At 41.4% G+C, this 11446-nt stretch overlaps 1 protein-coding gene across 1 annotated transcript; it reads left to right on the top strand.

Annotated features, from left to right (window-relative positions):
- Positions 1–1390: 1390 nt before the first annotated feature.
- Positions 1391–10555, top strand: LOC311160347 (serotransferrin-2-like; the record flags this gene model as incomplete). Its single annotated transcript, XM_084217039.1, has 17 exons — positions 1391–1445; positions 2915–3078; positions 3438–3537; positions 3935–4111; positions 4295–4457; positions 4564–4628; positions 5268–5425; positions 5906–6092; positions 6249–6397; positions 6600–6690; positions 6995–7063; positions 7284–7466; positions 7747–7903; positions 8613–8695; positions 9512–9696; positions 10029–10215; positions 10506–10555. 17 exons carry the CDS (start codon positions 1391–1393, stop codon positions 10553–10555), a joined length of 2223 nt encoding a protein of 740 aa, XP_084073165.1.
- Between the last annotated feature and the right edge of the window lie 891 nt (positions 10556–11446).

The raw sequence follows: 11446 nt of genomic DNA, 5'->3' as shown, positions 1-11446 counted from the left end.
GAGACTGGAGATCTTGGGGCTTGAAAATGTTTATTCAGGTGATGTCTTAAGTTTAAGCTTTCATACTGCCCAGGGTGCATCCTTTGAATGCCTTTTAATAAACACCCACTTCATTCCTCTAACTCTGTCTAGCCTCTGTTCCAGGTAGTGCAGGAAGAAATGAGGAATGCCTCAGGCTGGATAGGGCTTGGAGCAACCTGATTTAGTGGAAGTGTCCCTGCCCTTGGCAGAGGGGTGGAACAGGATGAGCTTTAAGGTCTCTTCCAACCCAAACCATCCTGTGGTTCTGTGTAACTCCTTCTGTGATCACATCAGTGGGAAACAACACCTCAACAAATGTTGCAGATCTAGAGAGGGAACTTGTGAAACTCGAGAGATGTGCAATGCCTGAGTGTGAAAGAAGCAGGTGGGGAATGATGACTGAATCACTAGGGAAGGGTACGTGAGGCAACAAAAGAAATCTGGGAAATGTATCTATAAAAATACATGAAGTAGGGAAAGCACCAGGGAGATCTGTAAAATGAAGAAGGAAAGTAGGATGAAGACTCTACTTCTCCAGGACTCTTGGAACAGTTAATTCTTTCTTGAAAATAAAAGATTAAACCATATTAACAATATTTTCTATATCATCAGACACTTCTGCTTATAAATAATACATAATTTTTTTCTCTCATATATAAGATATATATATATAATTTTTTTAATGCTGTAGTATTAATGATGTTAATAGCTGGTGTAGAGTAGTTAAGAGGTAATAATACTTCAGGTTAAGCATTAGAAAATAGGGGAATAAAGCAGCTTGGATGAGATTGCTGGGCTGGAATGGAATGAAGAGAATCAAGACAGTCAAGAGTGTCCCAGGTCTGTTCTGAATTCTCAGGGAGGAATAGGATTACTTTTTGTTTAAAATTACTCAGTAGATAAGCCATTATGAGGTGAAAAAAATTAAGGTAAGAGGGACCCTTCAGTATTCTGTAAAGAGACATGGTGAGTAGTTTGGATAATTCACTTAGCTTTAGGTATCTTTTTTTGTAAGTTAGATGTAAATCTTGCCCATCTCCCAAAGGCTTTGGGTGCCTTTTGAAACAGCAGAAGTTCTATTTCTTTTTAAAGCAGAGGCTCACATTTCTTTCTGTGTCTGATAAAAATAGAGCAGAAAATGCATGGATATTTTCCATCTGTGGGTAGGAAAGGGACCCTGTCTCTTTTCTCCTTTGCAAACAAGGATATACCATCCTCTGACAGTTTGTTCTTTAAAATTTTGGTTTATCCTCGTTGATGTCTAAACCCCCCTTGTTATCTTCCAGAAGCTTTGGTAATCACTGTGGAATTCCTGGTATGAGAAGGCAGAGCGTCAGGGTAGAGAGAAGATCCTTGCTGAACAGCTGTAATGATGAAGACAGTGATTTTAATTGTCCTAATCACCTTCTCTTTGCTGGCTACAGGTAAGGCTGATGCAGAGAGGGAGAGAGAAAGATTGCCTCTGGGTGGGTGACATTCAAACTAATAAATGCTTTGGTTTTGTTTTCCTCTGTGCAAAGAAAGAAGTTGCAGTTAAAGCTGTGCCTGTATTTTTTCTGTTTGATCATTGGCAGATGGTGACCTTTTAGTTTTGAAACAGCTGAAGCAGCTTGATACACAACTTCCTTAGTAATTCAGTGAGGTTTTGTTTCCTTTGAATAGTTGAGATCTGTGCACTCATTAGTGGTGTCAGAATGAAGCAGGGGACCTCATGCTGCTCCCCTCTAAAACCACTGTGGCTTCTTCATGGAATTGTGCATGGAATTAACACCAAAACAAGTGGAGGGCTAATGTCTGATGCTATGCTCAAAGAAATAAAAACTTCAATGATTTAATTGTACACATTGCTAGTATTAATAGCTCTCCAGAGAGTCAAATGCTTATACATCTGGAAATGATAATGTTAGAGATATTGTGGCATTTTCTGTGCATTCAGTCCTGGTTTTCATTACATGGCTTAAGATTCTCTCAAGTTACATAACTGCATGCTATTTTTGTGTACAACAATCACTTTTTTCCTCCTTAAATGTCTAGTATCTTCTTGGAGATGCATATGATGATATATTTCAGAGGAATAATACAAGATGGAGTAATTGCTGCCTAAAGCAAAAGAGAAAATTTTGTTGGATGTCTGGATTCCTTTAAGATGTAGCTTTATAGTTGGTTTTAACCCACCAAGCCTCCAAGTCCTTCTGAAAAAGGAAGTTTCACTTTCACCTCCACCCTTAATTGCATCTTTTTGGTGTATGAAAGCACCAGAGGACACAGCAGAGCAAAGGTTAAAAGAATGGCCTGTATTGATAACCAAGGGCAGCAGTAAAACTGATAAACCCCAGAGAATGCATGTTTACATCAAGGTTAGAAGGTCTGTGTTCTGAGGGAGTCACATCCCACTTGGCTTGTTGGGAGAAAATTGCACTCTGGTGAAGATGGTTGCCCTACATTGTAAGTGCCATTGCTTCCCTTGCTATGCCAACAGGAAAACAGGCCACAGCCATAAACACATCCTTACCTTTGGCTCCTCCTAATTTTGGGTGGCAGCCTTACCTAAAATTCACTAAGGTTGAAGCAAGGAAGATTCTATGGCAAAAGATCTTGCCATAATAATTGCTGATTCTTGAAAAATCTGCCTAAAACTATTTGGTTGCTTTCAGTCAGAAGGAAGCAAAGAGACATATTAAAGATTCAGCATCAAATGTTGTCAGCACGTTGGGAAAAAGTGACCTTGGTCACACGTGGGCACATCTCTTGGGTGCCTCTAAGTGTGTGAGTGAGCACAATCAAGCTATTGGGAAGTTAAATAACATAGAATAACTTCTCCCTTCCATAAGATGTTAAACTGAGGGTTTTTCATGAAATCCTACAAACCTTGACTTGTTTTTTGACCCTATAGGGAAGAAATTTCGATGGTGCACCCTTTCTGACCTGGAACAAAGAAAGTGTGCTGAGCTCTCCAAAGTGCTTACAGCTGTGCTGCCCCTCACTACTGCCAGTTCCTTTACTAGGATTTCTTGCATCAGAGCCCACAATACATATGATTGCATTGATAAAATCAGGGTGAGTTCACAAAGATTTTAAGAACTGATTTTGTGTCCAAATCCTCTTGGAAAAGTAACTGGTAAACAGAAACTATGGGAAAATAAAATGATACTGAAATAATTGAGCTGCTTAAATGACAAAGTACACAGTCACTTGAGAGGCAAGAATTAAATCCTGTGAGCATGCTGCCAGATGTACTGTTTTACCCCAGCTAAAGTCTTTGCAATCTCCAAGAAATAGTGAAAGCTGCTTGGAAATAAATAGGCAAAAGAAAACTACTAAATTAAAATTTGTTGAGGCAGAAACTGTGGTCTTGAACCTTATGTTTGTTTCCTTGTAAACACACTTGTTTTGAGGTTTGTTCTGTTTTTTTAAAGGCAAATAAAGCAGATGCTGCCTCCTTGGATGCTGGAGATGTTTACTCTGCTGTGAAGCTGTACGGTTTGGCAGTGGTGGCAAAAGAGATCTATGATCAAGGTAGGCTGGTAAAGCTGAAGAATAAACTCTACTTCTGATTTGGCTAAGAAATGGCTCTAGACTTCTTGGAAAAAAGTCAATATGTTTTTATTAACTTTGGAGGAATATGGAGGTGGTTAACGATTATTTCTAAAATATGTAATGATGATGAATAAAATACCAGTGGTGCTTTGTACCCAGTAGCCTTTCTGCCTGTGGTACTGACAAACTTGCACTGTTTGTGTGACAAGTGCCATGTAGCCAGTATATGGCTAAGTTCCTGGCACGAGTACCTACATTGAATAGTCCTAATAATTTCTTCTTTAGCCATGTTCACTGAAGTAATTCAGCCCCTCTTCAAGATGGAAGCTGCAGAATTGAATTTTTTTTTTCTGTTACACATTTTGTGCTGTTGCAGGAAATTGTGTGTTTGCTGTGGCCGTTGCCAAACGAGGAGCTCTGGTTATCCAGAATCTGCGAGGTGCGCGCAGCTGTCACAATGGAGCCAGGTGGACATCGGGCTGGAATATTCCCCTTGGCTTTCTCCTTGCAAGAAATTATCTTTCCTGGGATGAGGCCCAACCTCTGAGCCAAGGTAGGTGATAGGAGCCATAGGGCTACCTCTGGCCACAGCAAATGTAACTGAAGTGCCAGCAGGTGTAAGATGAACTAGTTATGGCTATGATATGTTTGGCCCCTTTTCCTCTTCTGATTTTTCTCCCCATTTGACTTTTTTCTTTCTTTTTGTTTTGTTTTGGTTTTTTCCCTACACCTGCAGCGATTAGTGAGTATTTCAATGCAAGCTGCATCCCTGGGGTTGGTGTTGCTGCTCCCCGATTGTGTGCTCTCTGCCAAGGACAAAAATCCTATGTCAGAGACAGGAATCACTTCTGTGAGACAAGCAGTAATGAACCCTTCTATGACTCCGAGGGAGCCTTCAGGTGAGCTCTGGGACACTGGGCCTGAATTCACTTCTGGGGAAAAAAGAACTTTTAAGGTAGGAAAGCCAGGTGAAATGTTAATAGGATGACATTTGTCTTCCTGCAGGTGCTTGAAGGATGGAGTGGCAGATGTTGCCTTTTTAGATCATCTAAGAATTATGAGTGCCACAGGTAATTTAAAAATGCAGTTTTCTTTTAATCTCTGGCTGCGCCCTCTCCTGTGTAGGTGTTTGAGGGATAGTCCTGTATTTTTGTTGTTTCCAGGGAAAATTCAATCCCTGCAAGCAGTTCAGGGATATTTGTTGGCTCTCCACCCAACTCAGAAAGAAACAGAACAGGAAAGTGTGAGTGAGCAATGATTTGCTCACAGGAGATTCTTGAAATGGGAGCAGACAGGTGATTTCATTAGCTGTCAGTATTTGCTTTGCCTGAGTTACAAGAATCCTTTTAAAATTCAGCATATTGAGCTGCATAACTGTGAAGTTCCTGTACACCTGCCTTGTACTTTTAAACTCAGTTGAGCTCTGTACCAAAGGTGGTTAGCAGTAGTACTTGCAGGTAAGTATTTTTAAATAAATATATTTACAGCACCATAGCTTAAGGAGTATTTTGGAGCAGCTTTGGCTGAGGTCCCTCTCTTTTATTATAAGAAGTACTTACCAAAGACAACTTTCCCAAGTGTGCTTGGTGCATCTTGCTGCCTGCATAACCTTTAGCAACCTGCACTGAAAAACATTTTATATTCCATCTCTGTGCCTGCTGGCAAGTCATGGCTCTGGTTACAGAGTGATGAGTGTCTCCTTGTTTCAGAGTCAGAACAACAGGAATATGAACTCTTGTGTGCTGATGGGTCCACAGCTGAGCTGACTGAATACAGCACCTGTAACCTGGGCAAGGGGCCTGGCCGTGGCATCGTCACCCGCAGCAACTTCCAGAAGATCACCAACAAATTTCTTAGCATGATCCAAGTGAGTGAATATTATAAACTGTCTATGTCCAGACACAGTTTTTTCTTCCATCTTTGAGTGATAATCATGACCCAGGTTGCCTTTTTTCTTGAGAAATATGTAGTTAGTGTGAATAAAGTGCTAAAAATTGTTTGTTCTGGGGAAGGATCTTGCATTGCCTTGTGTAAGGTTTTGCTTTTTTCTAAAGTGTTCTTCTATAGGAGGCTGAGAATAAATCAGTAAAGGGGAAGATGCCATAACACACAAACTGGAAAATGGCTGATGGTGTTCATCCTGCCATGGAACTAGAATCAATTTTTATGTAGCTGAGGGAGACTCATAGGTTCAAGCAGGGCTCACTTTTCTTCATCTCTTTTTCTCAATTTATAAATGGTATTTGATATCTCGACCACTGATACAAAGGGATGGAAGGCTGAGGCTGCCTGATGCTGGAAGAATGAGCAGATTTGTTGCCATTTAAAAGTATTGTTCTTGTCCTAGCGCCTCTTTGGGCATAAAGGAAAGGAGAGAGCCAGATTTGAACTCTTCAGTTCAGCACCCTTTGGGGGAAAGAACCTGCTGTTCCGAGATGCCACTCAGCACCTGCAGCTTCTCGAGGGGCAGCTGGAGATTGCCTATGTCCTTGGTCTGGATTATGTAGCTCTCCTTAAGGGACTTGGCCATGAAGGTGAGAACCATCCCAGAGTACTATAGCTAAGGAAGGGGAAGAGGAAGTTCTCCATCCACATTATTCCTCCCTCCAGGCACAAATGCATTTGTCTGAAAATCCCCTTAACATATCACAGATTGGTGGCACTGGTGACGTGATCTGCTTCCCTTTCAGGGAGCTCCTTGGACAACAGCGTTGTGCGCTGGTGCTGCATCAGCGATGCCGAGCTTCGCAAGTGTGAGGAGTGGGCACTGAACATCAAATCCGACCCCTTAGTCTGTGTCCAAGCAACTTCCATGGCCAAATGCATTGAAATGATCAAGGTAGGAGACTCCTCAGGGTGTAAGACTGCACAGGCTGTGTATGTCTTGTCTGAACTAAAGAGAGGAAAACTAGCTTGAGGAATAAGTGGGAATGAGAGGGAATTTATGCAGGGGAATTTTCAGCCAGTGGAGAAGTCCTGCTGCTTGGATACCCAATTCATGCAAATCTTGTTTTTGTTATTTTCTCTAATGCTGCTGGCAGAGTAGTGAGGCTGATGCAGTCACTCTGGATGCAACGCATGCGTACATTGCAGGGAGATGTGGACTGGTGCCTGTAGCTGCAGAATGCTATGGTGAGTTCTCATATGACCTTACCAAGAAAAGAGGGAATCAAAAAAGTACTGTTAAGAATATAGTTAAATTTCCACAGTTTATGATGTTTTGTGATGGAAGCAGGAGTCAGTATAAATGTCAAATACTCTTCCCAGCTCTTCCACTAACTGGCTCTAGCATTTGGTCTGTTTGTTTTATTCCTTCTTTTAAAGGGACAAAGATGCTGACATGGCTGGAGAGGATCACCAGGGTTTTTAAGGAATGCTGCCATGTAAAAGGAATGACAGCAGTTGCAAGATCCTTAATGTTTATCTCTTCTTCCAGGTGGAGATTGTGCCCCAGCAGCTGAGACCGTGGAGAAAACAGGGAAACTAATTCATCTTAAGCACAAAGGTAACAGAAACTTTCTAGGGTTTATGCAGGAATTTATTTGCATGTTGGTTTAGAATAGAATTTCCTGTGCAAGGACAAGAACTTTGTGGCTAAGCAAAGAGCGTAGGTCCTGTACTGTAACTGAAGATACTGTGACAAGATGAGGGAGGGAAAGGGGGGCTGTACCCTTGTGAAATACTTAATTGCCTCGGTATAACTGGTTGTTGTCATTGTTTCACAGCACTACCACCAGTTTATGCTGTTGCCCTAGCTAAGAAAAGTGCCAAACAGATTCACATCCATAACCTTAGGGGAAGGCGATCCTGCCACAGTCACCTGTACAGTCCTGCAGGATGGTTACTTCTGTCCAGGCACACAGTGGGAGCTCAGCAGAATGATACTGACAACTGTGATATTGCCTCTGGTAAGGGCTGCCTCTGGGTTCTCTCTTAACTAGACCATGAAAATCTGAAGCTTAAATTTGTGAGTAAAATAGAAACGGGGCCATGAGGATCCAACCAGCAAGTGATGACTACAGTTTCAGAGGGTGTTGAAGCAGCTTTTCCTCATCTTTGACTATGTGTCACACTGTTTAGCCCTCTTCTTGCTAGTTGTTAGGATGAAACTTCTTTTCTGTCTTTTCCCATATGTGAAGAGGCTTGGGAACACCTTGCCTTAATCTCATCTCAGTTTTCTTTACTCAGCTTATCAGAATTACTTTTGGAAGGGCTGCATGCCAGGAGCAGATGGAAACCTGTGCAAGGTGTGCATTGGAGATGGTGAGGTGGAAGGAGCTCGAGTGTCCAGCAGATGTGCTGCGAGTCACAACGAACGTTACTATGGCAATATGGGAGCACTCAGGTGAGAGTCAGAAATGCAGAGCAACAGGCAGAATTGCCATATTATGTTGCTGATTTTGGTTTTTTTGGAGGTTTTTTCCCCCCTATTTGTTAATAATCTGGCTGTATAAACTTTTGCTAGTGTTTATTTTGTTTTGGTTGCGGTTGCTATGGGATGTTCAGCTGATTGGTGGTTTAAAATGGTGATTAAACCATTTCCAGAGCAAGGCAGTGCTTCCAAACATGTATGACTTGGAGCATTGGTACTGACTCATTAAAGGGAAGGGATGAAAGGATACCAGAGAGCAGAGGTGCTGTGGTAAGAAGCAGTGTAGCATACAGAAGATAATTAAATAGAGTTTTTAAAAAAGAGATTTAAAAAAAAATAGTTGAAGACAGAGGCAGGGAAGACTATTAAAGGTGAAACTTTTATGTAAGTTTATGAAAGCACTCTTATGAAATGTACATAATAATTTAGTTGAATTCCATTCTCTTTCCTGCCTAGGCATGGGTGAAGGTGCACATTGTGCAGCAGCTTTGACTTGAAAGCTGCTGTAAGGAATGAAAAGGATTGTCTTAGTAAATCTCTATGCTGAGATCACTGACATATTCCAAGCGATTAGAGATGGGAGGGATACTTCCAGCTACTCCAATTTTAGCTTCAGATGACTGTCCAAATGTCAGTCACCATGTAGTGCTGTCTTTGATCCCTTTTTTTTTCCTTGCACCAGGTGCCTAGTTGGCAATCCCAGTGGAAGAAGCTTTGGAGATGTAGCTTTTCTGGAACACTCAAACCTGCTCCAGAACATAGAGGGTGAGATGCAGATATTCTCTTTTCCTTTGAGAATGTTCATTGATGTCAGTTACTTCCCACAAAGCAACCATCACTCATGAGGATCAGCCTGTACAGGTTTAATCTAGGTCCATGAAGTTGTGTTCATAAATGCAAGATTGCTAGACACTTTCTGTGTGTAGGTGTTCCACTAAAGCCCAACATTCAGATACCGTAAGAGAGGAAAGAAGAGGAACCACCCAGTGCAAAGCTGTGTGTTGGGATAATCATCCTTGGAGACTGCACTAAATTTCTGGAAGCTTTAAATTTCACAGCTTGAAAAGGCAAACCAAAATATGTTTTTCTTAGAGTCAAGGAGAAAAGGAACCCTCATTAAAGCAAAATAAAATTCTATTTAAGGCAATTTTAGTAAGAGAAGAGACTTTTCTAAGAGAGGAATCTCTCTAAAATCAACTGAAGGTATAAGGGGCTAGAAACCCGCAGGAATTCCTGCAGCAATTAGCAGTTTGTCTGGGGAGGCAAAGGGCATGTAGGCTGAATCCCTTTGTTTCCAGAAAGGGATGTGGCTACAGATGCAGATGAGACATGATATGCTGTTCATATGCCTTGATAAGCTGCACCTATCAACTAAAGTAGAATCATAAGTTCACTGACCTCAGTGAAGACACTACCCTGGTCCTTATGCATTCCTAAGAAATGACCACGTAGCATGCTGTGTTTGTTTTGAGCATATTGACTAAACTTCTCCCTCTAAATTTTAACATTTTATGTGAGATTCACCCTATCTTCTGTTTTAATTTTTCAAAAGGATTACCTTTCACTTCATTTTCTTTTCAGATCTGGGCAGCTCTGGTTGGGCAAAAGGTTATAGCCCCCTTGACTTTGAACTCCTGTGCCCGGACGGGACACACGCCGCAGTCACAGAATGGGCCGGCTGTAACCTCGGCCCCGTTCCCCCCAGCACAGTCATGACTCGACCAGTCACTGTCACTAAAATCTCTGACTTCCTACTGAAATCTCAGGTGTGCAGGTAACAGGGAAAAGCTTGGCATGTTGCAATTTGTTATGTTCAACTGCTGAAAACCTTTCAAGATGGAAAGCTTTATATTCTAGTGTCTTCATATCCGATGCAAAAGAATTAAAAATGTGCATAGGAGATTGAGAAAATAGTTATTTGGATTCTCTTAAGGGGTATTTTGGCCCCAGTTCCCAAGTTCCCATTCCACAGAGGCCATACTTTTTCTGAGAAATAAGGGACTGCAAAAGTGCATCTTTTTGTATTAATACGAACAGTGCTAGATAACAGTACTAATAATGACCCAAGCTGTGAAAATTTTATTCCTTTTCTATTCAGGAATCTCTGGGAAGCAAATTGGATTCTGAATTCCAACTGTTTCAGTCGTGGAAGTATGGTGAAAGTGATCTGCTTTTCAAAGACACCACTCAGTACCTTGTTCATGCAAGTCACCTGAGCTATCAGGAGATCCTTGGAGAGTCTTTCGTTCAGCTGGCAGAATCAGTGTTTAATTGCACACCTGCAGGTAAAGTCCAGTTCATAAATCAGAGTTAGAGAGAATTGCAGTAGGCAGCCTTCTGTGCACAGCTCTGGCCCTTTTGTTTAGACTGCATGGAGAAGTATGTTCTACCTAATCCTGTTCATAACAAATATCTAAGGAGTCCTGTGTTAGACTTCTGTGAGATGGAGTTGGTAACTGCAATTCAAAAGGGGAATTTGACCTCTATTCTGCTGTTTTAATGAATATGATCTGAAGAACTTACTACTTTTGAAGCTGATAGCATGTCTAAGTGTATACTTTCTTACTGTTTGTAGGCATCTTGGACTTCTGCAAACAGGATATCTGTGCATCCTCAGCCAACTGACGGCTCATACAGAGGCTTTGCAGGGCACATAGCATCAGCATCATTGCTGAGAACAAGGAAAACATGCAAGTCCAACCAATCCAAAGCAATCAGCAATCTCCAGAAATGTATGCTGAACACCTCCCTGTCTTTTTTTCTCAGCAGATTTTATGTTTGTGATGATGTAATACTATTCATATATTATCCCTTTCTTTTTTGGAGCATGGCAGCATGGGGAACAGCACAACCAACAGCACAGAACTAGGATCAGCATTGTGGAAAGAGCAGGGCCAGTACCATGGACTAAAATACAGACTTGGTAGGAGTGGCACAGGTTAGTTGGTAGCATTTTGCCTTGTTTGTCTTATAAAAGTTTCCATGCAAAAACCCCTATCAATTGACAGTTTGGTAGTTGCAACATTGTCTTCCTGTATCTGTGATTTTGGTTGCAGCTAGATAGCCCCTGCTGAATGCACATCTATATTTCTTCTTTAACCAATGATTTTTTACTAGTAAATCAAAACATCTTTTCTCACAAATAAATGTATTAAGACATTTAATAACCAGCAGAACTGGATGCTTGCAGCAGTGGATATTCCTCTTTGTCAAGACCTCCAACTATTACTTCATATTGACACTTTAAATTTGAGAGTCACTGAAATGTCAAAATGTCAAAATGTCAAAATACTATCAATTAACCACCACAAGTTTTAAAAGCAGAAACTGCCTGAACATGATATGAAGCCTTTTGAACAAAAATCATCTGTTAATAATCTCTATCCTGTCTTGTCCCCAGTATGGTGACAGCCAAATCCTCAGATGCATTTGCAGCCAGCAAGCTGCAGCCCTGAAGGAGCAAGGAAAGAGCAGGATGCTCCTTGAGGCCTCTCAGGTATTCCTGCCTTTCTTTCT

The sequence above is a fragment of the Fringilla coelebs genome (assembly GCF_963513975.1).
Source record: "Fringilla coelebs genome assembly, chromosome: 17".
Taxonomy (NCBI): Eukaryota; Metazoa; Chordata; class Aves; order Passeriformes; family Fringillidae; genus Fringilla; species Fringilla coelebs.
This window is presented reverse-complemented; position numbering and strand designations above follow the sequence as displayed.